The sequence below is a fragment of the Phocoena phocoena genome, chromosome X (assembly GCF_963924675.1).
Source record: "Phocoena phocoena chromosome X, mPhoPho1.1, whole genome shotgun sequence".
Lineage (NCBI taxonomy): Eukaryota > Metazoa > Chordata > Mammalia > Artiodactyla > Phocoenidae > Phocoena > Phocoena phocoena.
Window position 1 is genome coordinate 104,931,353 of NC_089240.1, and position 27,646 is coordinate 104,958,998.

General features: G+C 40.3%; 1 protein-coding gene across 4 annotated transcripts in view; it reads right to left on the reverse strand.

The window, feature by feature from the left end:
- TENM1 (teneurin transmembrane protein 1) overlaps positions 1-27,646 on the reverse strand; it is a 572,765-nt gene that overhangs the window by 125,012 nt on the left and 420,107 nt on the right. For all 4 annotated transcript variants that reach the window (XM_065900559.1, XM_065900557.1, XM_065900558.1 and 1 more), the window contains 2 exons: positions 22,622-22,883; positions 13,948-14,215 (listed from right to left, as the gene is read on the reverse strand). In XM_065900559.1, the coding sequence (XP_065756631.1) occupies positions 13,948-14,215; positions 22,622-22,883 (530 nt within the window). The remainder of the gene's footprint in view (positions 1-13,947; positions 14,216-22,621; positions 22,884-27,646) is intronic.

Below are 27,646 nucleotides of genomic sequence, written 5' to 3' on the forward strand. Positions count from 1 at the left end.
ATTCCGATTTGGGTTGAAATTTGATCACAAATACTTTTCACCTAGCATAGCATCGGGCATCCAAAAGTGACCAGTCAGTGCATATTGGATAAATACATGAATGAGTGACTCACTGAGGCTGTCGTTAGGTATGCACCATATGTTTTGGACATCAAGCTTTAGTATGGGCTTTTGGGTAAAAGGCTGCGTTGTAAAACTGAAGAAATAAGCTCCCTGAAGGCTTAAGCTGTGGTGATACAATTTCTTTCTTTACCTTTGTAGTAGAAGTGCAGGGAAAGTTGTTTTCTGATCTCTCTGGAGTGCAAAATGCACTTAGGAAGCTGGCTTTGGAGTACTGGGTCACTTATACAACAACTGACTACACATGAGACTAATAAAAATCGATTCACCCATTTATATTTTCTCCCATGCTAACTGGCCTTTAGTTTGCCAAGAAGTCTGAGTTTGCTTAGAGTGCTACAAGCACCATGAGTGTAAATTCCACTTTGTGCATGTTAGACTTTGGTTTCTAACCAATGGGACATCACCCAACATTTGGCTCCAACCCTTATGAAGCACGGATGTCGTGCATTAAACTGGGAGCCCCAGTATGGCGCTAAAATGGGAAGTGCAGAATGTGATAACTTGGGTGCCTCTGCTCTACTGAGATATGTTGAACTCAAGTATACCAAGTCCCAACCATTTTCTCAGTTGGTAAATCTGCTTACCTGTTGGAACCCCAGAGTTCTGATTCTTGAATTCAAAATGCTTTGTGTCCTCATAATGTTCTAAGCCTGAGAGTATTGGCTCATTACACTGCATAGCCCAAAGCTAGCTGCTTTTCCCCCTTTCTGGCAGCTTAAAATACCCCTAGCTGGTCGTGTGCTATTGCTTTCGAGTACCTGCCTCTACCTGACTCTTCAGATGCCCCCGGAGAACTCATTTCTTTCTTTGTCATCTGGTTATGAAAACTGGTAATGAAAATGTGTGCTTAAACAACGCCGGTGCAATAGGTCCTAAGAGGAAAAATTCAAGCCGACTAGTTTTGGATTTGGGCATTAGGTGAAGAGAAAAGATGGTAATTTTAGTCCAACTGATTTAGGTGTGCACGTGCATGTGTGTGTGCAAGCACATGCACAGATAAGCCAAAAAGTCCTTATGATTGTTACCTTTGGGGGGTCATCTGTGGCCAATTTTAAACCACAGGCTGACTTCTCTTTGTCCCCCCTCCATCAAAGCTTTAAAAGGGACCAGGACCATCTTCACGCTTAGAAGGGCCCCATACTTGGTTTAATGTTCTCCTGTCACTGTCTTGAAATCCTTAATACTTTTTTAACAAGAGGCTGGGTATTTTCATTTAACACTGGGCCCTGCAAATTATGTAGCTGGTCCTGATGGGGATGCCCTTCTACCCTGCCATCAGCTGGTGAAGACTCTTGGAATGCAAACTCATTTTAGTATTAGCCCTAACCAAGCACTATTAGCAAGGGAGATCAATAGGAAGCAGGAAAGACTAATCATACAGTGGAAATGATTTCTAAAGGGAAATTAGTTTGGGATCATCTGGTTCAATGCTGTTCTCTATTAAGATGGATAGAAACACAGAATTTCAGTGGTGAAGAGGATCTCAAAGGTAATCTAGTTCAGGTTACACGTGTGGCACAAATCATTGCTGTCTACAGTCTCCTTGATATCTTATCATGTCCCCAGTGTTTTGCTAAAACAACTCTGGTATAGTGGAAATAACTGGTTTCAGACCTAGAGTCAGAAGAGACTTCAATTCTTGGGTCTGCCATTAACTAGCTGTGCGGTTGCAGGCATATTATTCTCCATCTCCGGGAGTCTGTTCTTCATTGTAACAAAGGAGGAGGGGAGAGGATGGACTAGAATTGGTGGTTCTTAGACCCTTTTGGGTCAGGGAACCTTTTGTTATGAATGTGATAAAAGTTATGGATCTTCCTCCTAGAAAAACGCATATGCACACAAAATTTTATATATAATTCTAGGGGGTTCACGGATCTCCTGAAGTCTAAATAAAGATCTCAGATCAAAGACTGCTGTACTAGATAATTCTTACAGTCCCCCTTCAGCATTTCTCTCTATGATTCTAAAGTGCATTCTTTCAAGATTGCATTTGATCAGTTCAAGTTGGGAAATCAAACCCAAAAGCCAAAGAGAGCACTGTATCTCATGTTGGAAAAATCAGGGGGTGAGAAAGCACACTTAGGGCCGTGTTGGTGTGAAGAATAACACAGTTTCTGCTTCTCTTGCCAACACTTAAAAGTCTTGATTAATAAATAATCACAACGATAATGATTACAAGTTCCCTTAAAGCCACATCTCCTTCCCTGCTATTGTCAGGATCTGCCTCTTATACATTTGAAGCCTGACGTGCTCCCCTAGAATCTCTTCTCCGGAAGTTGATTGTGCAGTTTTGCAAGTAAGTAGTGTGCCCTGGTGACCTCCGATGGTGGTTTGGAGCCTGCTTTTTCCCTCTCAGGAGCAAAGATCCTCCCAACTCCGTGGCAGGAAATGCTTATATAAAGTATCCTCAGTGCAATGGTAATGAGACATCCTCTTCACCTCCTCATGTCTGAATTGCTCTCTAGCCCACAACAAAAAAGTGCACTGGCTGCAAACCCCACAATTATATTATTTTTTCCCCTAGTCATAGCAAATAGCAACAAGGCGGCCACTTAATAAGTTCCCTCTAATTTTTATTAGATTTACTTTCTCTTGAGAAAACTCTATGAGCTAATCATGTTATGATTTATACTTAAGACCTGTCCAAAATTCCAACTGACTTTAATGAGAATGGCTGTGTGTGGCTCCTTGCTCAGAGTAACAAGGCAAGGTTTCTTTCTGACAGCAGCCGCTTTAACAGAATCCTGGAACTTGCAGTTGGTGTATGAGAAGGCAGACGTTTCACCCCACGGAGTTGAGCTGCTCTCCAAATGCACAAGGAACTGGCAAATACAGTAGCAACCAATCCTAGACTTCCTCTCATGGAAGCAGACTGTAACGCACTGAACGCCTACTCTTTTTCATATAATTAAATATGGGGGAAAAAAGGGCTACTCAGGGGCTGGCACTGAAAAGGCTGAGCCCCGACATTACACTCTGCCTGGTACTGTGACAGCTGAGTCTCAGTTAACTAAGCAGAGTGGACCCACTACCACTTCCCAGGTGGCCTGGTGCCTATCACATCTGATCATCAACACAGCATGGTGTAGGCAAAGGATTCAGCCTCCAGCATTCTGGAGTGGGGCCTGGGAAGAACAGTGTAATAGGAAGGAAAGAATAATTATTCATCAACATTTCAGAGGCGCTATGGAGGACAGACCAGTCTGGCAGTGAGTGGAGATAGGTGGGGAAGGAGGGGGTCCCGGGCTATACTTCCTAGGGGCTGGTGTAGTTGTCCCATGCTGGTGTGTACATATTGGGAAGGCAGCTGAGAAAGAGCCGTTAATATGGCAGAATACTTTCTCAGAACCATGTGACTGCCTCTCTTGTGACACCCTTAATTCCGTCTGGATTTCTGTCTTCCCATATTCTCCCCCTCACCTTGACACAGAGATATTAATGGGATGTTCCTTAACCAAGAGTCACTGATTGTCAAGATAGCCTTGCTACTTTTGTAGAGGATGCCGTCCTCTGGTCACAGGATTTGCACCTGACTTCACTGTTAGTCATCTTGCAACAACACTGGCTTATAAAGAAGACTTTATTCTACTGGCTTATAAAGAAAGACTGCAGCTTGCTCCCCCAAAGCCATTTGACATTAGAAAAATAGTAACTGAATTACACTCTACTTATCAGAGCAGCAGCATTAGTGTGATGTGGGGACTGCAAGAAGGTGGAGGGCCACAGCGCTCCTGACACCCGATTTAGTGACTGTGACATTCACCTGTAAGGGCTGCGATAGGAGACTGACGTTAAATAGCCAAGGTAAAGATGCCACGCGATGAAGCTGATGTGCAAAATATGACAAGATTAAGCAGATGATTTTCAACAGCTTCAGGCTAAGGCTTCAGAATTCATAATGGTTGCATTTATGAAGGCCATATATAATTAAAAGTAGTCTGATAGTCAGTGTGAGAAATTTATGTTACCTTCATGAACTCAAGGAACATCTAAAAATAATTTCATCACATTTAAAAGGTAAGTAACAACAAGGTCGAAACGTTCTTATTGAAAAGAACTCATTAAATAGAACAAGAAATACTTCCCATTCTTTTAAAATAGTAGATTAATATAAAACAACAACAGTAAAAGACGAGAGGCCTAACAAACCAAATGAAGGCCACGGCCACAATAGACAAAAACTACAGATAAAATGCTATCTACTGAGAACGGGTACCTGCTCCCAGAATGACTTCCACTTTCTCCTATTCTCTAGTGATTTCTCATAGGATAGGATAACCCCAGAGACTCCTCAATTTGACGCAGTGCCCAGTGGCCTGAAATGCTTTGTTTATCTATTATTCCTGGCTTACTAAGAGTGTCAGAATCAGGTGATGAATTTTTACCAAGTGCCTTTTCAGTACTTATGGAGATATTCACATAGTTTTCTCCTTTAATCTACTGAGGTGGTAAATTCTAGCAATACATTTCCTAACGCTGAACCATCTTTGAGGTCCTAAAATACACTCTACGGCACTTGGTTATGATGTATTATCTTTTTAATGAGTCACTGGATTTGATTTGGTAATATTTTACTTAGGACCTGCACCTTACCAGTTTACAAAAATAACCCTACCAGTTTAAACATCATAGTGCTAAAAGCGACACAGCAGTTGAATGAAGAGAAAATACAGGTAGAAAAGGTAAAAAGCATCCAGGAGTGAGGTAGCCACACAGAGTTTCGGCCAAGAGGTCCTGTACACTGACAACTTATCTTATGAATTTTTTTTTCCGGGCTGCTTTGTCCGAGCCTAGCTGCATAAAAGCGAACCCAGAACCCAGATGACCTGTGTACCACAGAAGGCAGGGTGAACAAATTCACGATATTTAATGAGTACCTCCTGTTGACAGGCACTGGGAATGTGAGAATGAACAAGACAGAACAAGATAGCACTCCCGCCAGCGGAGCTCACGTTGCTCACATTCTAGTGAGAGGGGCAAATATGAAACAAGACAACACGTACACACACAAATCATGATAACTGCTATGGTGGGGAAGTGCAGCGTATCATGAGACAGTGTAACAAGGGAATTTAAGCTGGAATGGGAAGACAAGGGAAAGCCTCTTCACGTAGAAGGGGTTTACCTCATGAAGAACAGGGAAGAACATTCTAGGCAGAGAGCATGGCATGTGGGCAGGGCTTTGACGTTTCATATCTTTGGGATATTGAAAGGTCAGGGTAGCTAGACAGTCAATGTCTGGGGAGTGCATCAAAAACAAATGAAGGGGCTTCCCTGATGGCGCAGTGGTTAAGAGTCTGCCTGCCGATGCAGGGGATGCAGGTTCGTGCCCCAGTCCGGGAAGATCCCACATGCTGCGGAGCGGCTAGGCCCGTGAGCCATGGCCACTGAGCCTGCGCGTCCGGAGCCTGTGCTCCACAGTGGGAGAGGCCACAACAGTGAGAGGCCCACGTACCGGAAAAACAAAAAAAACACAAAAAAACAAAAAAAAACAAATGAAGAACAACCCCTTCCCCTTCCCCGCTCCCCCGCCCCTAACCCAGTACAAAAGAAAACAAAAGGTTATTATCTTCTAGCAGTATTTAGGCATTTTTCTTTGGGAGGGGGTTTAGGAGATGGATTCACCTTGAAAATGGACTAGTTATCCTTTGAAACAATGTGATTGATTAACGGGGATGCAATACTGTAATGGAAAGAAAGGTGCTGGTTATTTAATGACTCAGCAAACCTTCGCTGAGCAGTTCTACGTGCCAGACAGGTGATTTGCTAAGCACTGCAGACACAGTGGATATTACACAGGGCAGGATAATTCGTCATGTCAGAGAGGCCATACCCTGAAGGGTTACCTGCCTTTTGGAACTTTCATCCATGGCCTCCTTAAAATAATATCACCTTACATTTGCATAACACCTAACAGTTAAATACATTTTTGTGTATATTACCTAATTTGAAGACTCATGCAAGCTCATGAGGAAGATATATTTACTCCCATTTGATAGATGAGATAATAGACTCAGAGAGGTGAAGTGACTAGTCCAAGGTCATCTGACTAGTAGTAAATGGCAGAACCAGAGCTCAAACCCAGTCACTTCTTAGCAAGTGCCTTTTACTTCTATGCTAGATCACAGCTATTAAGGGAAAGACCCATGATTCAGAAGTGCTTTAAATAAATAACCTTTCATTTGCTCTGAGTTTAAGGTATAAGGATTGGAAGCTAGGGATAACCTTGAAGCAGAAGCACCACGTATCCTGGTTGGCCCAAAACAGTATCCAGTTATGCTATTGTTAACAGCATCCTCTTTCACTCTCAAGAGTATATTGGTTGGAATGACAAATTATATATATTGTCACCTAATCTTGAAGAGATATTGCCATAATGCCCTGAGATGGGTTGGTAGAAGGGACTGGGAGGCGAGAACAGTCATAAATGCTGACTTGGAAAATAAACCATATGGTTTGGTAAATCATTTAATTTTTCTGTCTCTTGACTATATTACCTTGCCAATAGTTTTCAAATTCTTATGCCTGAAAGTCATTTAATTGTGACCCAACACACATGTAAAGACACACACACACACACACACACACACGTACAAGTGAAAGGAAGTTTTCCCAAACCATACTCTCCTCATAGTTTTACATTCTGATCTATTCTATTCTATTCTATTCTATTCTATTCACTTATGTTCTATTCCATTCCATTCCATTTTATTGCATTAAAAAATATTGATTGACTCACCAAATGGATTTCACAGTCTAATACTGGGTGTGACCAGCAGTTTGAAATGGGCACAGACCACTTGCTTACCAGAGTGTCAATCAAGGGTCACTTAAAAACCCTGGTAAGCTCTAGGTACTCTTCGGAGGGCCGATCTCACATTTTATCAGAAATATTAAAATGGATACAACCCACAACCCATATCCAACGTTAAACACATTTCACGTGTAAGTGTGAAAATTGAGTTGGAGTTGACAAGCTGACATAATGCTCCATTTTGCAGACATTTATTTAAACGATTTATTAATATTGATTCCTGGTTTTCTTTGCACATTTTGGTGCCAATAAATTTATTTTTCAGGTTGTGAAGATTTTTGTAGGTCCTTGAAAAACTCATATCCTTGGTGCTGTGCCTATAAAGCTGAATGGATGAAACAGCCCTGCTCTCAGTTAATGATTACGAATTCATGAGTGGAGAGAAATGATGAAAGATTATTATCTCTGCTAGCTTCCTTGACAGAAAGCCACTGGGGCGTTGAATTGGGTACTCAGTAAAGTGGGTTGGTCCCTTTAGTGAAGACAGGCAGCAGTAAAAAGGCATGCAGAGCTCAGGACTGGGAGACCTGAGTTTGAATCCCTGCTCTGGAACGGTCTTTCGGCAAGTCACTTCTTGTTTCTGAACCTCAGTTTCCCGCTCTGTAACATGAAGATCATATTCATTGTGCCATACCTATCAGGCAGCAATGTTATAAGGATTAAAATGAGAAAATGTATGTGAAAGAACTTTGTAAATTGCAAAGCACTACCCATTTATTATCGAAATATTAAGTGGATGCTATTTTTGTGGCTGTCCAGCTTGCTTAGGTTTTACTGAAGGGAAATTTATGAACACTAAAGCATCATTCTTGGAGATGTTTTGTGCACAAAGCAAACTTAGGTTAGCACCTATTACCATTAATGTTCCCCTGTTTCTCTCTAACACAATTTAGACAGACTCCGTTGCGTCGTGAACCTTTAGGAAGTCTAGTTCTCCCTGAAACACCACTCCTTCTTGCCAAACTACTGTACTAAATAATTATGCAATTGTTGTTGCCAATAACCTTGAAGAAAAATAGAATTGTTTATAGCAGTGCTACTAAAGGCGGATGGCTGATTTCCTGCACTTCCAGGACTCCAAACCACTGCAGTTTAATTTAATTAAAATGAAGACCAGGCAGAATGCATTATTATATATTGATAAGGTATGTGGACACAGGCGGACATAGGGAATTATTTTGACAAAATTCATATAATGGATGCAGATCAGAGGCCCTGAACAATCCAGTTTGTCAAATTAAATAAGCCGTCTCTAGAATTTTAACAGCACTGTGAACTTAAAAATGATTTTTTTTACACTGTTTTGCAAGCAGCAGAGTTGGGAAAGAAACTAAATAATATACAGTAATTTCCAGACATCATACCTTATTTAGAGCCAGAGAATAAAGCACTAAGGGCAAATTATTTCAAATGCTCACATGGAGTTTTTAGCAGGGGAGTCTTGTCTGTGTATCAGACACCAAAATCTTTAAGCCGGATGAACTAGTGATTGTGGTTTTTGTATTGCAACCCTGAGGGAGATTTTATTCTTCTTCCACTTGATCAATATTGTACTTGGATTAATCAATCTTATCAGCTGCCATTGATACTTCTCCAAGGAATTAGTTCACACAACCTCTGTTGGTAATTTATTCACTCTGGTATTATCCCTCTAGTTGCAAAATCTGTGTCACTGTAAAAACTGGTGGGATACCCTAGGATCTCAAGCACTCCTTTTCTCATTTTGCCTGTCTCTCAACAATCTATTCTTCTTTTGTGACACTCTAGGCCTTAGAGATCACACCAATTTCCCACAGCTGAGCCATGGGGGAAACAAGAGTCCCACATTTCACACTAAGTGGGCATTTCAACTTAGATATTCACCATCATTTCCAATTCAGCTTGTTTAAATCTGATCTCTTTCTCCATCACCCAGAAACAGGTGGGAGAGGTTCATATTTAACTGGCATGGGAAGGAAGAAGAGTGGTAGACCTTTCAAGCCATAGTTTTAATCAAAATCCTAGCTATAACTGGGACTGTAAGAATAGTGGTCAAGGTTTGTTTCCTATTGCTGTTGTAACAAATTATGACGAACGTAAAGGCTTCAAGCAAGACAGATTTATCGTCTTATAGATAAGGAGGTCAGAAGTCTGAAAAGGGTCTCACTGAGCTAAAATCAAGGGGTCAGTGGGCTGAGTTCCTTCTGGAGGCTCCAAGGCTCCATTTCCTTGCCTTTTCCAGATTCTAGAGGCCACCCACATTCCTTGGTCCTTGGCTCCCTTCTTTTATCCTCAAAGCCAGCAAAACTGCATCTTGCTGTGCCTTTCTTCTATAGTTATATTATCCTCTAACTCTGACCTCCCCTCTGCCTCCCTCTTCCACTTTTAAGGACCCTGTGATGACAGTGGGCCCACCCGGACAATCCAGGATAATCATTCCATCTCAAGGTCAGCTGATTGGCATCCCTAACCCCATTTGTAACCTTAATTATCTTTTGCCATGTAACATAATATATTTACATCTTTGGGAGGTGGTGGCTATTATTCTTCCTACCAAAAGCCTATACTAGGATTTCTGAATTTGAGCAAAGCTGAGAAGTGTCATATATAGCACCATTGTTAATATCTGGTGCAAAATTTAGTCTGTTTCTTCTAACATCAGTTAAGTGATTAAAAAATATGGCTAGGAGTACAACTAAATGTTTGCTTCTTTGTTTAGATTCAATCGTATCTATTGAGGTGTGAATTCAATGGTAACATACTTGATCCCTTTGTCTCCATCCATTTATCACCTGAACTATTTATTGTCTGTTATGTTCTTAAGGCACTCACAATCCATCTTCAGAGAAGTAGATTGTCCATCTTCATTCTACCACTCATCCTAATGCTTTACCACTGTCAAGAAAATTCCCTTAGTCTCCGCGGAGATGGAAATGGAGACTAGGTAGTAAATAAAATCCCTTTAACCATGATTAAGTTATCAGGAACACTTCCTACAAGGTAAATAATCCATATTCCATCTTAGGTGCCACACCTGAAATTATTTTGGCTGTTTTCCTTGGGATCCTTGCCAATTTTCTTTCTCTAATCTAAAAAAAAATGTCCCTTAAGTACACATAAAACACCACGAGGAACATTTTTTCCCTCTCCCTTGGACACTTCTGAGTGGGTCAATTGTCTCTTGCTTTTATTACTGTTACTAGCCTTAAAAGGGAACCAACAATATATATTTCAGCATTTTAATTAAGGCCATGTTTATAGTCAGAATGCTGGAGCAAGTTTTGACCAGGAACTTAACTGTAGAAATAGGAAGTAAAACAACATCCATAGGCAAACAATACGGATGAAGCCTTCATCACTGGCGTGTATACTAGAACATCTTTGTTTTTCTTTATGTTTTAGTTGTTTATTCAATCATCCATGGATATATCAGAAACTAAGTCATTAAGAGTGCTTAACTACAACAAGGAGGAAAATTTTAGAATCTTCAGCACTGGGAGTATTTAAAAGGAAGATATATAACACATTTTTATGCGTAAAGTGAGGTTGATAAAATAGTGCAGTCACTGTGGAAAACAGTTTGGCCACTCTTCAACATGTCAAACAACTACCATATGACCTACAATTCTACTCCTAGGTAAATCCCCCAAAGAATTGAAAACAGGTATTCAAACAAATACTTGTATGCAAATGTTAATAGAAGCATTATTCACAATAGCCAAAAAGTGGAAACAACCCGTAAGTCCACCAGTTGATGAATGGATAAATGAAACGTGGTATATCTGTGCAACGGAATATTATTCAGTCATAAAAAGGAATGAAGGACTGACACCTGCTATGACATGGATGAACTTTGGAAACATTATGTCAACTGAAAGAAGTCAGATACAAAAGACCACATATTATATGATTGCATTTGTTTGAAATATCCAGAAAAGGTAAATCCATAGAGACTGAAAGGAGATTGGTGGTTGCCAGGGCCTGGAGGGGAGGGAGGAGTGACTAGTGACTGCTAGGGCTACTTTGTGGGGTGATGAAAATGTTCTGGAATTAGATGTTGGTGATGGTTGTACAACATTCTGATAATACTAAAACCCACTGAATGGTACATTTTAAATGGGTGAACTTTATGGTATGTGAATTATATCTCAATAAAGCTTTTACTTTTTTAAAAAAGTCAGGCTGAGTTGCATTTATGTGAACCCTAGCAAGAAATGACTGCTAGACACTGTCTTGGTCAGCTCTTCATCAGAGTACCGGGTAAGTTGCTAAGTGTCACAACTTAAGAAAAAAGTAAAAAAATAAAAACAAAAAACCCCCCAAATCTCACAACTTGGCAAGGGTTCTGAGCAAAGCCATAAAGAATTGGAAAACAAAGCCCTATGGAGAAAAGTTAGAGGAATTTTAGATTATTCTAGTGAAGCAAAGGCTTTAGGATAATATCCTGGAGAGGGGAATATGAGGCTTTGAGGAGGCATCAGCCAGGCTGTGATATTTGACTCCTAGCAGGAGTCAGATATCACACTCAGAAGTGTTCACAGTGAAGAGCTGTATGAAGGGACTATTTAAAGAAGCATGAGCAGGGTGAAGGGAATCAACAAGGGTCGTGACCCACCCAGGGACTGGCAACATTGGGAAGCTGTCTGGGCTTGCAGAGAGGGGTAAGGGGAGGGAGTGACACAGGAGACCAGAGAGAGCCTGGGGATTTGGAGGAGGGGCTACTCAACAGGAGCTCCCATCTTCCAGTGTAGTCACTGCTAGAACTGCAGTGAAGCAGGGAGAGGGATAAATACGCTGACCTCTCTCTCCTTCCACCCTGCTGTCTCCTGATGGTGCCTTCCATTGACCAAACCAAGAGGGAAGCCAGAGAGCAAAGGCGTCCAGGCAATGTGGTCCATAGAAGCCAGTCTTTCAAAGCACAGAGAAGGTCACAGAAGAGACTGTGTGTGCGTGTGCGTGTGCGTGTGTGTGTGTGTGTGTGTGTGTGTGTCTGGGAGGGCAAATGGAGAATAATTAACACAGTACCTACCTGTTAAGCCCACAGCTCCCTTATTAGAGAAGCTGAGGCAACAAACACCTGCATAGGCGCCATGCTTTATACCTTGTGATTCCAATATGCTGACCATACCAGCAACCAGCACTCACCCACCTCATTTAATCCTCATAGCATAATAACCTGTAACATTCTCTTTATGATACCCGTTTAATAGATGGAAAAACTGTGGCATTTGGAGATTAAGTAATTTACCCAGTGTTGCATAGCTGCTAGCAAGTAGAGAAGGGATGATGTGAACTCAGGGAGGGAGTCTGGCTCCAGAGTTATCCTCTTCATCACTACACTCACTGGACTAGGGATTGGGTAGGACTCCACAGGCTGGCCAGCAACCTCATTGATAGTTAGCCTAACGGTAGAGCTCTGCCTTCGGATGTTCTCTACTGCATGGTGATTGGCTGACAAAACCCAATATTGTAAGAGAGATCTGAAGGCAAGATACAGAGCAGGACACCAGATCATGGAGTTGGTAAGAGCTGAGAGAAAAAGAGGGTAGTTAGTACCACAGGAGAAGTAATGAGCTCCATCATCACTATGGCTGGGTCACCATGGTGGGAAGCAGTGGACTCTTACTGCAGAGGGGACAACTAGAGCTGTTGCTCAGCTGATAGAGCAGATGCTGATCTTCTAGGACTACAATGTATCCCGAGCCAGGCTGCAATTTGATGAGGCCCACCTTTGAGGCTGCTGATGCCTTTTCTTGTTCTTTCCTTACTTTCCCCTGTGTCGTTACAATAATTCCTCACTAACTGAGGCAATCTGAACCACTCCACAGTCCTTGCATTCTAATAAAGCCCAACAGAGATGAGTTGATTATTTAAATATATGAGGGTCTCTTGGGCAAAGAAGAGTCACCGGTCTTTTTTTTTTTTCCCCTCCCTATGCTTCCCTCTGGAAAGAAAGAGAGGAAATCGACACACTGTAGTCTAAGAAATATAGGTCAGTTATATGCGAATTATACCATGATAGACACTTCCAAGGGAGAATATGAAAAGATCTCCTCTGGAGAACTTTAAAAATAGTCTTCTCATCTGTCCAAGGGTGGTTTCCATGAGCTACTGCCTGAAGGCACAAGAGTCTATGGCTCCCAACCGTGGTTCCGAAGACCTGTCAGGTCTCTTAGGAAGTTTTCACTGTCTTCTACAGACTGAGAGAAATAAAGACATCGGTGTCTCTCTGCCTATCTGTCTGTCTCTCTGAGCATCAGTACTAGATTGCTTACTACCATTTCTTAAGACAGACTATTCCTTTTTTTGATGCTACGGTATTCCTCCTTGATGAAATTATGGTACTGGTAGGCAATAGTAGATTGTAGGGGCTTTTTTTTTTTTCCTTTAAAAAATATTCTTACTTGGCAAAATAAAAAGTTGGCAAATCTGTCTCAGTCTCATTTTTAAAAAATGCCGTTTGTCTGAAGGAATTAAATATCTGAAGATCACAGACCCCCAAGGACCTCTTAAGGTCCCCACTATTTGTAAGATTCTAGGTTTTAAAGTCAAAAGGACTAGGAAGGCAGGATGACTTTTTATTTAACCTACCACAGTAACAAGTTAATGGAGTCTAACTATCCTAGACATAAAAAATAGTACGTGGAGATGCCTGTAAGTTAAACTTTTGTATTTTCTAAGTGGAAATGACAGTCTAAATGTCAAATATGAAAGCATGACCTGAAGAACGCCACACCAAAGGTCACAGTTAGAAGGCAACACTCAGCTCTGGAGACAGTTACAAGTCAGATATTGTGTGATTCCACTGGTATGCAGCCATCATGAAAGAGGAACTAAAATCGTTTTGAAGCAAAAATGTGTCAAAAGGGAACTCTAAACAGGCCCAAAGGGAGTGTTTAAATGAAAAAGTGCCTTAGATCCCTCAAATAGAAGAAAACACATAATTATTCCAAATACAAATTAATATGCAGCTAGTACTTTCTGTTTTGTGAACACAACACTGCTATTTACACAGAATTATTTCAACATACCCAAAGCCTCTGCCAGGCCCCAAACCTTCTGTCCATAGATGTCGGTCTTGTTCCAAGCAAATGTGTAGACAAGATTAATTGCAGCGGGAAACCACTTCTGTGTGAGTCGCCCTTCCACAGCTACTGTGAGGTGTACTTTTATCATCCCCACAGGAATGGTTGAATGTGTTAAAAGGATCCGAAGCAGGGTTTTATACCCGGGGGTGCGGCTGCTTAGGTAACTCAGCCTCACAAAGCTGGAAGGAATGGGGATCTCCTCCTGTACAACCTGAAAGAAAAAAAGTCACATTGGCTCTTATCAGCGGTCACAGGTAGGCAAGGATACTGCATGCTTTTGTCTTAGAAACATGCCAGAGGAGAGAGCTTAAAGGGATTATGGATGTCAAGGCATTTGGTCTAGAATCTTTGTGAGGCCATAGGTTTCGAATTTTGCACCAAATCTGCATGCGGACAAGACGTTTAGCCTATCTTGAGGATTGCTCTCCTTTTTTTCCTGCCAGGAGAGACTGTGAAAATAACAATTTTGGTTTTTCAACAATGTTCCAAAAATTGCTTTGTAGGAGTTGGAGAAGATCACAGCGCTGAAGGTCAAGGATTTCAGTGCTATGGGTTCCATCAAAGGTTTTTTCTCATATATTCAGACACAAAAGCTTGTTCGATGTGTTAAGTTATATATCACAAACCACTGTTGTAGCTCTTATTCAGGTTAGGCTCTCTAAGAGGAAGGACTCTGGAAGCAGGCCCAGCAAGTGATATTTTATGACAGAGATTATGGTGTCCCTAGAACTAATCTTTCCTGATGCCATCAAACTTGCCTTCTTTGGAGCTTTGCAATGACCCCGAGGGCCAACTTTTTAATCAAATTTTGCTTGCATATTTCTCTGTGTTTGGATGTATCAATAGCTAGCAACAAGTTTTTCCAAGCTGGCACCTGTGACTGAGAAGCAAATAACTCCCACTAACTCCTCTGCAAATCTTTTACAAACGTTGGTCCCAGAGTGAAAATAACTCTTGGCTTCCTTAATTAATTACTATTACTTATTTGTTTATTAGCATGGATGGAGTTAACCAAAGGGGTCACTAAAACTACATCTTGTATTCTGTGACTTTCAACTTTTCAAATACAGCTGAAGAAAGAGCCCATCCTATTTAACACATTTAAGGGGACATGGATAGTGTGGATATTTTGGTGCCCTTATTCACTTTTACCTTAGAACCTTGTCCCTTCTTCCTTTTCCAAACTGGTGCACATAGTAGAACTTATTGTTAAACACACTCTATCTCATATAGTCCAGGATTTCTAGTTATTCTTTTCTTTCTGAGGGCACAAATCCCTTTTGTCTATTCTTTGCCCAGTTTTTCTTCCTTTACATTAGCTATTTTTTTGTGTGTGTGTGTTACGCAGAACTCTCACTGTTGTGGCCTCTCCCGTTGCGAAGCACAGGCTCTGGATGCGCAGGCTCAGTGGCCGTGGCTCACAGGCCCAGCTGCTCCGCGGCACGTGGGATCCTCCCGGACCAGGGCACGAACCCGTGTCCCGTGCATCGGCAGGCGGACTCTCAACCACTGCGCCACCAGGGAAGCCCTACATTAGCGATTTGATACCAAAGCTGTCCACTGGCTCTGTCTTCTTAGATGCTGGCAGAAGTACAATCGTGAAGGATAGCATGACACTCACCACTGTGGTATTTCATTCCCCTAAGGAATCATGCAATCCTAGAGCAGTCTGAAAACTTGTATTGAAAGAGACCCATGCTTCCTAATATCTGTGAAAGGATTGGTGTACCCGCCCAAGGTACTCATTAAATACTATCTAGTTTTTTCTTCCTTTCTTCGGAAAACAATAGAAAAGACAGGAGTGGCAACTCTCCAGACTCCTTTTTGTGGAGGGTACCATTTTTTGTGAGCCTTTCTCAAGTGGTCCTCTGGGAAGTGCTAACAGCTGGTGGGGATGTTGTGATGCAAGAAAAAAACAATTCAATCTTTGACTGTTCATTTACCTCTTCTTGAGTATACTTGAATCCTGGATCTGTCTGATTTATGAGTCCATTTCTGTGGACATTAAACTATCATTAAAATATTAAAATTAAAGTACCATTAAAATGTTTCTATAACATAGTGAGAAAATTGTACTATGGATATCTGAATGACTTAGAATTGAACTGAAAATACTGAATGATCAATAAAGAAAAATCCTCAGGCTGCCACTTCTGGGCTACGCCCTACCAGCAGCTCAGGCGTGGTTGTACCCTCACGGATGGTGGAGGTGGCAGCGAGCTACAGCCCGCTTTGCAGTGCGTGGCCACGTAGAGGCCGGGTGAGTCCGGGCACCGGGACCCGGCCCAGGCTCGGCGAGCAGCTCTGCGCACAGCAGGGGTCATGGTATACTGAAAAAGCACTCAATCAAGAGAAACCTCGGGGGAGCTGGAAACTATCAAGTTACTGAGGCCACACAGGGGGTCTGAAAAGATAGAGTTTTACAGGAGGAGCTTCAAGATGCTGGAAGAGTAAGACGTGGAGATCACCTTCCTCACCACAAATACATCAGAAATACATCTACATGTGGAACAACTCCTACAGAACACCTACTGAACGCTGGCAGAAGACCTCAGACCTCCCAAAAGGCAAGAAACTCCCCACGTACCTGGGCAGGGCAAAAGAAAACAGAAAAAACAGAGACAAAAGAATAGGGACAGGACCTGCACCAGAGGGAGGGAGCTGTGAAGGAGGAAAGGTTTCCACACACTAGGAAGCCCCTTCGTGGGCGGAGACTGCGGGTGGCGGAGGGGGAAGCTTCGGGTTCACAGAGGAGAGCGCAGCAACATGGGTGCGGAGGGCAAAGCGGAGAGATTGCCGCACAGAGGATCGGTGCCGACTGGCACTCACCAGCCCGAGAGGATTGTCTGCTCACCCGCCAGGGCGGGCGGGGTTGGGAGCTGAGGCTCGGGCTTCAGACGTCTAGCCGGGAGGGAGTCTGGGGAAAAGTCTGGACCTGCCGAAGAGGCAAGAGACTTTTTCTTGCCTCTTTGTTCCCTGGTGCGTGAGGAGAGGGGATTAAGAGCGCTGCTTAAAAAGAATTCAGAATAATGATAGTAAAGATGATCCAAAATCTTGGAAATAGAATGGAGAAAATACAAGAAACGTTTAACAAGGACCTAGAAGAACTAAAAAGTGAACAAACAATGATGAACAACAAAATAAATGAAATAAAAAATCCTCTAAAAGGGATCAATAGCAGAATAACTGAGGCAGAAGAACGGAGAAGTGACCTGGAAGATAAAATAGTGGAAATAACTACTGTAGAGCAGAATAAAGAAAAAAGTATGAAAAGAATTGAGGATAGTCTCAGAGACCTCTGGGACAACAATAAATGCACCAACATTCAAATTATAGGTGCCCCAGAAGAAGAAGAGAAAAAGAAAGGGACTGAGAAAATATTTGAAGAGATTATAGTTGAAAACTTCCCTAATATGGGAAAAGAAATAGTTAATCAAGGCCAGGAAGCACAGAGAGTCCCAAACAGGAGAAATCCAAGGAGAAACACACCAAGACACATACTAATCAAACTATCAAAAATTAAATAAAAAGAAAAAATTTTAAAAGCAGCAAGGGAAAAACAACAATAACGCACAAGGGAATCCCCATAAGGTTAACAGCTGATCTTTCAGAAAAAACTCTGCAAGCCAGAAGGGACTGGAAGGACATATTTAAAGTGATGAAGGAGAAAAACATACAACCAAGATTACCCAGCAAGGATCTCATTCAGATGTGACGGAGAAATTAAAATCTTTACAGACAAGCAAAAGCTAAGAGAATTCAGCACCACCAAACCAGCTTTACAACAAACGCTAAAGGAACTTCTCAAGGCAGGAAACACAAGAGAATGAAAAGACCTATAATAACAAACCCCAAACAATTACGAAAATGGTAATAGGAACATACATATCGATAATTACCTTCAATGTAAATGGATTAAATGCTCCAACCAAAACACATGAACTGGCTGAACGGATACAAAAACAAGACCTGTATATATGCTGTCTACAAGAGCCCCACTTCAGACCTAGGGACACATACAGACTGAAAGTAAGGGCATGGAAAAAGATCTTCCATGCAAATGGAAATCAAAAGAAAGCTGGAGTAGCAATTCTCATATCAGACAAAATAGACTTTAACATAAAGACGATTACAAGAGACAAAGAAGGACACTACATAATGATCAAGGGATCAATCCAAGAAGAAGATATAACAATTGTAAATATTTAGGCACCCAACATAGAAGCACCTCAATACATAAGGCAAATACTAACAGCCATAAAATGGGAAATCGACAGTAACACAGTCATAGTACGGGACTTTAACACCCCACTTTCACCAATGAACAGATCATCCAAAATGAAAATAAATAAGGAAACACAAGCTTCAAATGATACATTAAAGAAGATGGACTTAATTTATAGGATATTCCATCTGAAAACAACAAAATACACTTTCTTCTCATGTGCTCATGGAACATTCTCCAGGATACATCACATCTTGGGTCACAAATCAAGCCTCTGTAAATTTAAGAAAATTGAAATCATATCAAGCACCTTTTCTGACCAATTACAGGGAAAAAAAATCTGTGAAATATACAAACACATGGAGGCTAAACAATACACTACTTAATAACCAAGAGATCACTGAAGAAATCAAAGAGGAAATCAAAATATACCTAGAAACAAATGACAATGAAAACATGATGACCCCAAACCTATGGGATGCAGCAAAAGCAGTTCTAAGAGGGAAGTTTATAGCAATACAATCGTACCTTAAGAAACAAGAAACATCTCAAATAAATAACCTAATCTTACACCTAAAGCAATTAGAGAAATAAGAACAAAAAAACCCCAAAGTTCGCAGAAGGAGAGAAATCATAAAGATCAGATCAGAAATAAATGAAAAAGGAATGAAGGAAACGACAGCAAAGATCAATAAAACTAAAAGCTGGTTCTTTGAGAAGATAAACAAAACTGATAAACCATTAGCCAGACTCATCAAGAAAAAAAGGGAGAAGACTCAAATCAATAGATTTAGAAATAAAAAAGGAGAAGTAACAACTGACACTGCAGAAATCCAAAGGATCATGAGAGATTACCAAAAGCAACTATATGCCAATAAAATAGACAACCTGGAAGAAATGGACAAATTCTTAGAAATGCACAACCTTCCAAGACTGAACCAGGAAGAAATAGAAAATATGAACAGACCAATCACAAGCACTGAAATTGAAACTGTGATTAAAAATCTTCCAACAAACAAAAGCCCAGGACCAGATGGCTTCACAGGCGAATTCTATCAAACATTTAGAGAAGAGCTAACACCTATCCTTCTCAGACTCTTCCAAAATATAGCAGAGTGAGAAACATTCCCAAACTCATTCTACGAGGCCACCATCACCCCGATAGCAGAACCAGACAAAGATGTCACAAAGAAAGAAAACTACAGGCCAATATCACTGATGAACATAGATGCAAAAATCCTCAACAAAATACTAGCAAACAGAATCCAACAGCACATTAAAAGGATCATACACCATGATCAAGTGGGGTTTATCCCAGGAATGCAAGGATTCCTCAATATACGCAAATCAATCAACGTGATACACCATATTAATAAATTGAAGGAGAAAAACCATATGATCATCTCAATAGATGCAGAGAAAGCTTTTGACAAAATCCCACACCCATTTATGATAAAAACCCTCCAGAAAGTAGGCACAGAGGGAACTTTCCTCAACATGATAAAGGTCATATATGACAAACCCACAGCCTACATTGTCCTCAATGGTGAAAAACAGAAACCATTTCCACTAAGATCAGGAACAAGACAAGGTTGCCCACTCTCACCACTCTTATTCAACATAGTTTTGGAAGTTTTAGCCACAGCAATCAGATAAGAAAAAGAAATAAAAGGAATCCAAATCGGAAAAGAAGAAGCAAAGCTGTCACTGTTTGCAGATGACACAATACTATACATAGAGAATCCCAAAGATGCTACCAGAAAACTACTAGAGCTAATCAATGAATTTGGAAAAGTAGCAGGATACAAAATTAATGCACAGAAATCTCTTGCATTCCTATAGACTAATGATGAGCAATCTGAAAGTGAAATTAAGAAAACACTCCCATTTACCATTAAAACAAAAAGAATAAAATATCTAGGAATAAACCTACCTAAGGAGACAAAAGACCTGTATGCAGAAAACTATAAGATACTGATGAAAGAAATTAAAGATGATACAAATAGATGGAGAGATATACCATGTTCTTGAATTGGAAGAATCAACACTGTGAAAATGACTCTACTACCCAAAGCAATCTACAGATTCAATGCAATCCCTATCAAACTACCACTGGCGTTTTTCACAGAACTAAAACAAAATATTTCACAATTCGTATGGAAACACAAAAGACCCCGAATTGCCAGACCAATCTTGGGAACGAAAAATGGAGCTGGAGGAATCAGGCTCCCTGACTTCAGACTATACTACAAAGCTACAGTAATGAAGACAGTATGGTACTGGCACAAAAACAGAAATACAGATCTATGGAACAGGATAGAAAGCCCAGAGAGAAACCCACGCACATATGGTCACCTTATCTTTGATAAAGGAGGCAAGAATATACAGTGGAGAAAAGGTAGCCTCTTCAATAAGTGATGCTGGGAAAACTGGACAGCTACATGTAAAAGAATGAAATTAGAACACTCCCCAACACCATACACAAAAATAAACTCAAAATAGATTAAAGACCTAAAGGTAAGGCCAGACATTATCAAATTCTTAGAGGAAAACATAGGTAGAACACTCTATCACATAAATCACAGCAAGATCCTTTATGACCCACCTCCTAGACAAATGGAAATAAAAACAAAAATAAACAAGTGGGACCTAATGCAACTTAAAAGCTTTTGCACAGCAAAGGAAACCATAAACAAGACCAAAAGACAACCCTCAGAATGGGAGAAAATATTTGCCAATGAAGCAACTGACAAAGGATTAATCTCCAAAATTTACAAGCAGCTCATGGAGCTCAATATCAAAAATAAAAAAAAAAAACCCATCCAAAAATGGGCAGAAGACCTAAATAGACATTCCTCCAAAGAAGATATACAGATTGACAACAAACACATGAAAGAATTTTCAACATCATATATCATTAGAGAAAAGCAAATCAAATCTACAATGAGATATCATCTCACAGAAGTCAAAATGGCCGTCATCAAAAAAATCTACAAACAATAAATACTGGAGAGGTTGTGGAGAAAAGGGAACCCTCTTGCACTGTTGGTGGGAATGAACATTGATACAGCCAGTATGGAGAACAGTATGGAGGTTCCTTAAAAAACTAAAAATAGAACCAGCATACGACCCAGCAATCCCACTACTGGGCATATACTCCGAGAAAACCATAATTCACAAAGAGTCATGTACCAAAATGTTCATTGCAGCTCTATTTACAATAGCCAGGACGTGGAAGCAACCTAAGTATCCATCAACAGATGAATGGATAAAGAAGATGTGGCACATATATACAATGGAATATTACTCAGCCATAAAAAGAAACGGATTTGAGTTATTTGTAGTGAGGTGGGTCGACCTAGAGTCTGTCATACAGAGTAAAGTACGTCAGAAAGAGAAAAACAAATACCGTATGCTAACACATATATATGGAATCTAAAAAAAAAAAAATGGTCATGAAGAACGTAGGGGCAAGACAGGAATAAAGACAGAGACCTATTAGAGAATGGCCTTGAGGATACGGGGAGGGGGAAGGGTAAGCTAGGACAAAGTGAGAGAGTGGCATGGACATATATACACTACCAAATGTAAAATCGATAGCTAGTGGGAAGCAGCCGCATAGCACAGGGAGATCAGCTCGGTGCTTTGTGACCACCTAGAGGGGTGGGATAGGGAGGGTGGGAGGGAGGGAAATGCAAGAGGGAAGAGATATGGGAACATATGTATATGTATAACTGATTCACTTTGTTGTAAAGCAGAAACTAACACATCATTGTAAAGCAATTATACCCCAATAAAGATGTCTAAAAAAAAAAAAAAAGAAAAATGCTCAGGAATCCTAATATATGAAGTTTCAAAAATGTCTTCCTCTGACTATAAAGCTTGAACACTTAGAAAGCAGTTTTAGAGAAAATGCATAGGCTTGACAACTACCTTTACTAAACACAGCTGAACAAGAGGAGTTGTCATGACTTCTAAGAACAATGACAGCGGACGCAATTTAGACAGTGGGGGAAAACTAGATTTCTTAAGGAGCTTTAATTTCAGAACCACAAATGGTCCCACCTCATTGATTACAGTGTTATCACTATTGAGCCAGCAAGCTTTGTTCTTTTGAACACAGTGTTCATCAGGTCAAGGTTTGGGGTCTAATCCTCAGGACAGCTAGTTCATCTTGCTTTGTTCCATGGCCAGAGATAGCACCTTATAACCCTGGCCAATCACCTTGCAAATGTGTGCCAGAGAGATTACATTTGAAGGCTTCTCTTGGAAAATGAAGGGCAGCACATTTTAGGGCTGGCAGGAGTACCAGGAAAAGGAATCTAGCCATTATACACTGTTGAGCACGCCATGGATACTATGATTTTATACTTTCAAGGTCAATGTACCCACCTGCAGCTCAGGAACAATAGTTCCCCTCTCTGGACAGGACCCTCCAAATGATGTGAGTGGTGAAGGAAGCACAATAGGGTTTGGGCTGATAAAGTTGGAGATATCGCAGGATGGTGGGTCTGATAAAACTCTCTGCATGGTCACTTTCTCCACCACAATAAACTGATTCCAAGGCAACCAGAGCGTCCTCTTCTCAGGTAGAAAAGGTGACCGATCAAAGATTAAGACGACAGAGATACCACCGACAGCTACGAGGTCAAAGCTGAGAAGGAAAAACAGAAGATATTTCAACCAAATGAACAACTAAAATAAAATTAAAGTTTAAAAAACAGGTAATTTCAGTGCTCTTTCCTTCTCTTGGGATGCAACTATAACCATTTGTATTCTCTATTTTATTCCTTCTATTCCATCTAACTAAATATTCATTCCATGGAGTGTTCTTTTCACTATCCAGTAGACTTGGTGAGAAAAAATTCCACATCACCAGTTGATATTCACTTAGGATTTATAAATCAATTTTAATGCTTTCTTAAACAAAATCACTGCATGTATTTCTGCAAAGCCAAATCTGACATCACTGCTCCTCCCTGTGCAAGAGAGAACTGAAACATGGCCATTGAACATTAAGCAACATCTGTAATATGCTGCATTATTCATCTTAAAAAAATTCCTATAATGTAACTCAATAAAAGTAAGGAGCCAAAAGGTTAAATACCTTGTTCACAGTCACAAACATAGTGTCAGAAACCTGATGGTGACTTTGAGATGGCATTTGGAGAGAGATACCAGCTGAGGAAATTTGTTCAGTGAAATTTTCTTGAACAATACCATGCTTGAACCCTCCATATCTGGCTGCCCTCTTTGGCGCCTGATTCTACTTGAACTCTAGATTTAGGATTTCTGGTTCGCTCTAGAATGCCTCTTTGTTTCCTGTTGTAAGGAAGTCTGCAATGGACCCTGTCCATCTCCACTGACAACTCCTTCCATATCTCTGACTAAACAAGACTACCTCTTCTGTAAGTCCATCTCCTGATGTGGTCTCTGAAATGACTCTTCAGCTGGAGCATAACAGACTCAGATTTCAGTTCATTCTGCACTAGATGGCTCTACCTTCCTGCTCTTTTAAGAACAATGATGTCTTTGAGATAATGTACTTGAAAGCATTCAAAAAGCATAAAATACTATGTATACAAGATAATGATAAATTATCATTATATCTTAAAAATGGATAAAGGGCAATGGATACTCCTTAATATTCAAAGCAACTTAAATCCACAGGAGAGAGATGTAAGCAATTCTGTGTTTAAAAAAAAAAAAAGAACTTTCTTAAAACACTTTTCAATGGTTAAATGCTCTGATAGTGAATCAGACTTAATTATGGATATCTCACCACTCCCTTCATATGACATTTATTATATTTATTATAGTATTACCAATTGTGTCCTGTTGCAGAAATCTTTCATGTAAAGATAAGTGGACAGTAACAAAGGATAGCTAACACTGTATTTTTTATTGTTGCTTTTTCAGTCAAGTAGCTGTAATATTAAGGCAGTTTCCAAAAAGAGGATTTGAAGAACTGCATTAGCTTTAGAAAATAATTCAAGTTTGAAGTAAAAAAAAGAAAACCCCAAACAGCTTATGGTTTAAGACAGAGAGGCTGAATTCATGATAATACAGGAGGAGTTTAAGGCAAGCGTAGTGGGGGAAAATCCTACATTGCTTGTCAAGAGACCTTTTCTCTGGTTCACATTCTACACTGATTCAACTGTGTCCTTGGGCAAGTTTATTTGCCTCACCCAAACCTCAGCTCTTGAGCCCTTAAAACTGAACTGCTTATTTATTTGAAAACAAAAACAAATGCAAACACGGAAACAAAATAAACTACCCAAACAAGAACATATGTACCTGGGAATTATTCTCTACTTCTAGAAAGATTAAGCAGACAGGCCAGGCTTCTTGTTTTGTAGAAAGAATGTGATTTTGGCTTCATACACACCTGGGTTCAAATCTCAAAATTCAAGCTTTGCCATGTTAACTTTGTGTCTTTGGGCTAATTATTTAACCTTCATGAACTTCAGTTTCCTCATTAGGAAAATGGGGCTAATATGGTCTATTACTCAGCTACTACCATAAGCGAGTAAATAAGATAAAGACTTAAGAACCAAGCATATAGTAGGGACTCAACAAATGTTAACTTTCTTCTCAAATTAGATCCATTGCCCTATTAAATTTACAGATGTCTTCTCTTGTAGTTCAGATGAACCCTAGGCCAGTTTTTTATTATATCCATAAGCAGATACTGAGTTTTAAGTTCTCCTGGGAACTTCCCCTAAGCATCCTGTGTTGGGTTAGTTTTATGTGTCAACTTTGTTGGGCTACAGTACCCAGTTATTTAATCAAACACTAATCTAGGTGTTGCTGGGGAGGTATTTTGTAGATGTGGTTAATATCTACAGTTAGCTGAGTTTAAGTAAAGGGGATTACCCTTGATAATGTGGGAGGGCCTCATTCAATTAGTTGAAAGAGCAAAACTGAAGTTTTTCAGAGGAAGAGGATTTCTGCCTCAAGACTGCGTACGTAGCATCTACTCGTTGCCGAGAGATTCCAGTCTGCTAGCTTACCCTGCAGTTTCCGGAGTTGCCAATCCCCACAATCACATAAGCAATTCCTTGAAATCTCTTTCTTTCTCCCTCTCTATATACAGTTAACCCTTGAACAACGTGGGGGTTAGGGTTACCCCCCAAGCACAGTTGAAAATTTGCTTATAACTTTACAGTTGGCCCTCCATATCCACAGTTCCACATCCATGGATTCAACAGACTGCGAATCATGTAGTACTGTAATACATGTTTATTGAAAAAAATCCACACGTGGACCCATGCAGTTCAAATCCATGTTGTTCAAGGGCCAACTGTATATATATTATACATACATATAATATACATTATATGTATGTATAATATGTATTATACATATAATACACATGTACATATTATAATACATATGTATAATATACACACATATGTATATACACACATATGCATGCATATGTACCTGCATATATGCACACACACACACACACACACACACACACACACACACACACACACACACACAGAGGTTCTGTTTCTCTGCAGAACCCTGACTGATTTCTCCTCTTCCCACCTAGCTATTATATATAGTAAACACTGTCTGGGTGGCTCATTAATTGCCATGGTGGTGGAAGGTGGATCTGTAGCCAACAATCCATCTAAACTATTGCAATACCCAATAGAATGCTCTGTGGATGATTAATTCCTTTGGGATTTCCCCCACCACAAATGGTCTCCATTGGCAAGAGTCAATAAGAACAGGTTACAAAGTCACGTGAGAGTTAGCATAAAACACCCAAGGGAGAGGGCATACTTGTCTGGAGACCATTAATCCGTAATAAGTCAGACCCGTCCTATTCATAGATGGAAGACTATTGTAGCTTATGTAAAATGCTTATTTCTGCCTTATGGTATCCATAAATGAACAAACTCTTACCTTGAGGGGAATCAGAGGAAACCCTCTCTTCATCTCCCAAAGTCTTCCGAACAAAGTTCTTGAGACCTTTAATGCTCTCAAGAATCTTCTAAGAATGTCAATGCTTCACCTATTTTGCTTATCATTAGCTGAACTATTAATATGAGCATCTGTTACATATCTAAGTTGAAGGTGGTAAATCATAGAAGGTAAGAGCAAGATTACTTGGGTTCAACTTTTGGCTCTACCCTTATTAGCTGTGTTAATTTGGATAAGTTTTCTCGTCTGCCAAATGGGGAGGATGATAATAGTGATTCCTATCTCATAAAGTTGTTATGAGGATAAAATAGAATATGTATGAAAATGCAAGGAATACAGTAGATACTCATACATCATCTTTCCTTTAGAATTGCCTTTTTTTTCTTTTCTGCTACTTTGGCCTCTCCCAATCTGCATACCTAATCTCTTCTTACTTTTAGAGGGACCCGTCTTCCACTCCCATCCTTCCTTCTGCTTTTTATACATCACTTTGGTCTCATGACCTAGACTTTTCCTGGTTCCCTATGGAAAGTTGTCAGTTAACTTGTGCAGATGGATGATAATGTGGGTAATTAGTTCTCCAGCCACCATAACATATTTGCATATAACAGGGAGTTTGAAAGAGTCAATAACTTAACCCAAAGCAGTGATACCATTGATGGGAACAAAAGGCACAGTGGCAGAGAGGTGGGATTGAGATTTGGAGACAGAAAGCCAGAACTTTACAGCATTTTGCATATCACACCCTGTCTACTAGGTATCTAAATGCTAACCTCAACCTTTCTATAATCCTTTTGCCCTCAGGTATACAGATGGTCCCCAAGTTACAATGGTTTGACTTAGGGTTTTTCAACTTTATGATGGTGCAAAAGTGATAAGCGTCCAGTAGAAACCATACTTTGAATTTTGATCTCTTCCCGGGCTAGCGATATGCGATAGAAACTCTCTTGTGATACTGGGCAGCGCAGTGGGCCACAGCTCTGTTGGCCACGTGATCACGAGGGTAAATAACTGATATGCTTACAACTCTCCTGTACTCACACAACCAGTCTGTTTTTCACTTTCAGTTCCGTATTCAATCGATTACATGAGATATTCAATACTTTATTACAACAGGCTTCGTGTTACATGATATTGCCCAACTGTAGGCTAATGGAAATGTTCTGAGCACATTTAAGGTAGGTTAGGCTAGGCTATGATGCTTGGTAGGTTAGGTGTATTAAATGCATTTTCAACTTACGATGGATTTATCGGGATGTAATCCCATCATAAACTGAGGAAGATCTGTAGTTTCTCTAGATATTCTACTTCTGAAATGTACTTAACTCAATCTGAGGTAGCAACCAGCAGAGACATATAAATGGAAACTCTCATCACACTGTCACTTTATGTCTAAGAGATGATAGTGGGACTGTCTGGTTGGTATTTGGGGCACATATTTTGAATGCCTACATCCTTTGTGGAGCCTGAGGGAAGAGT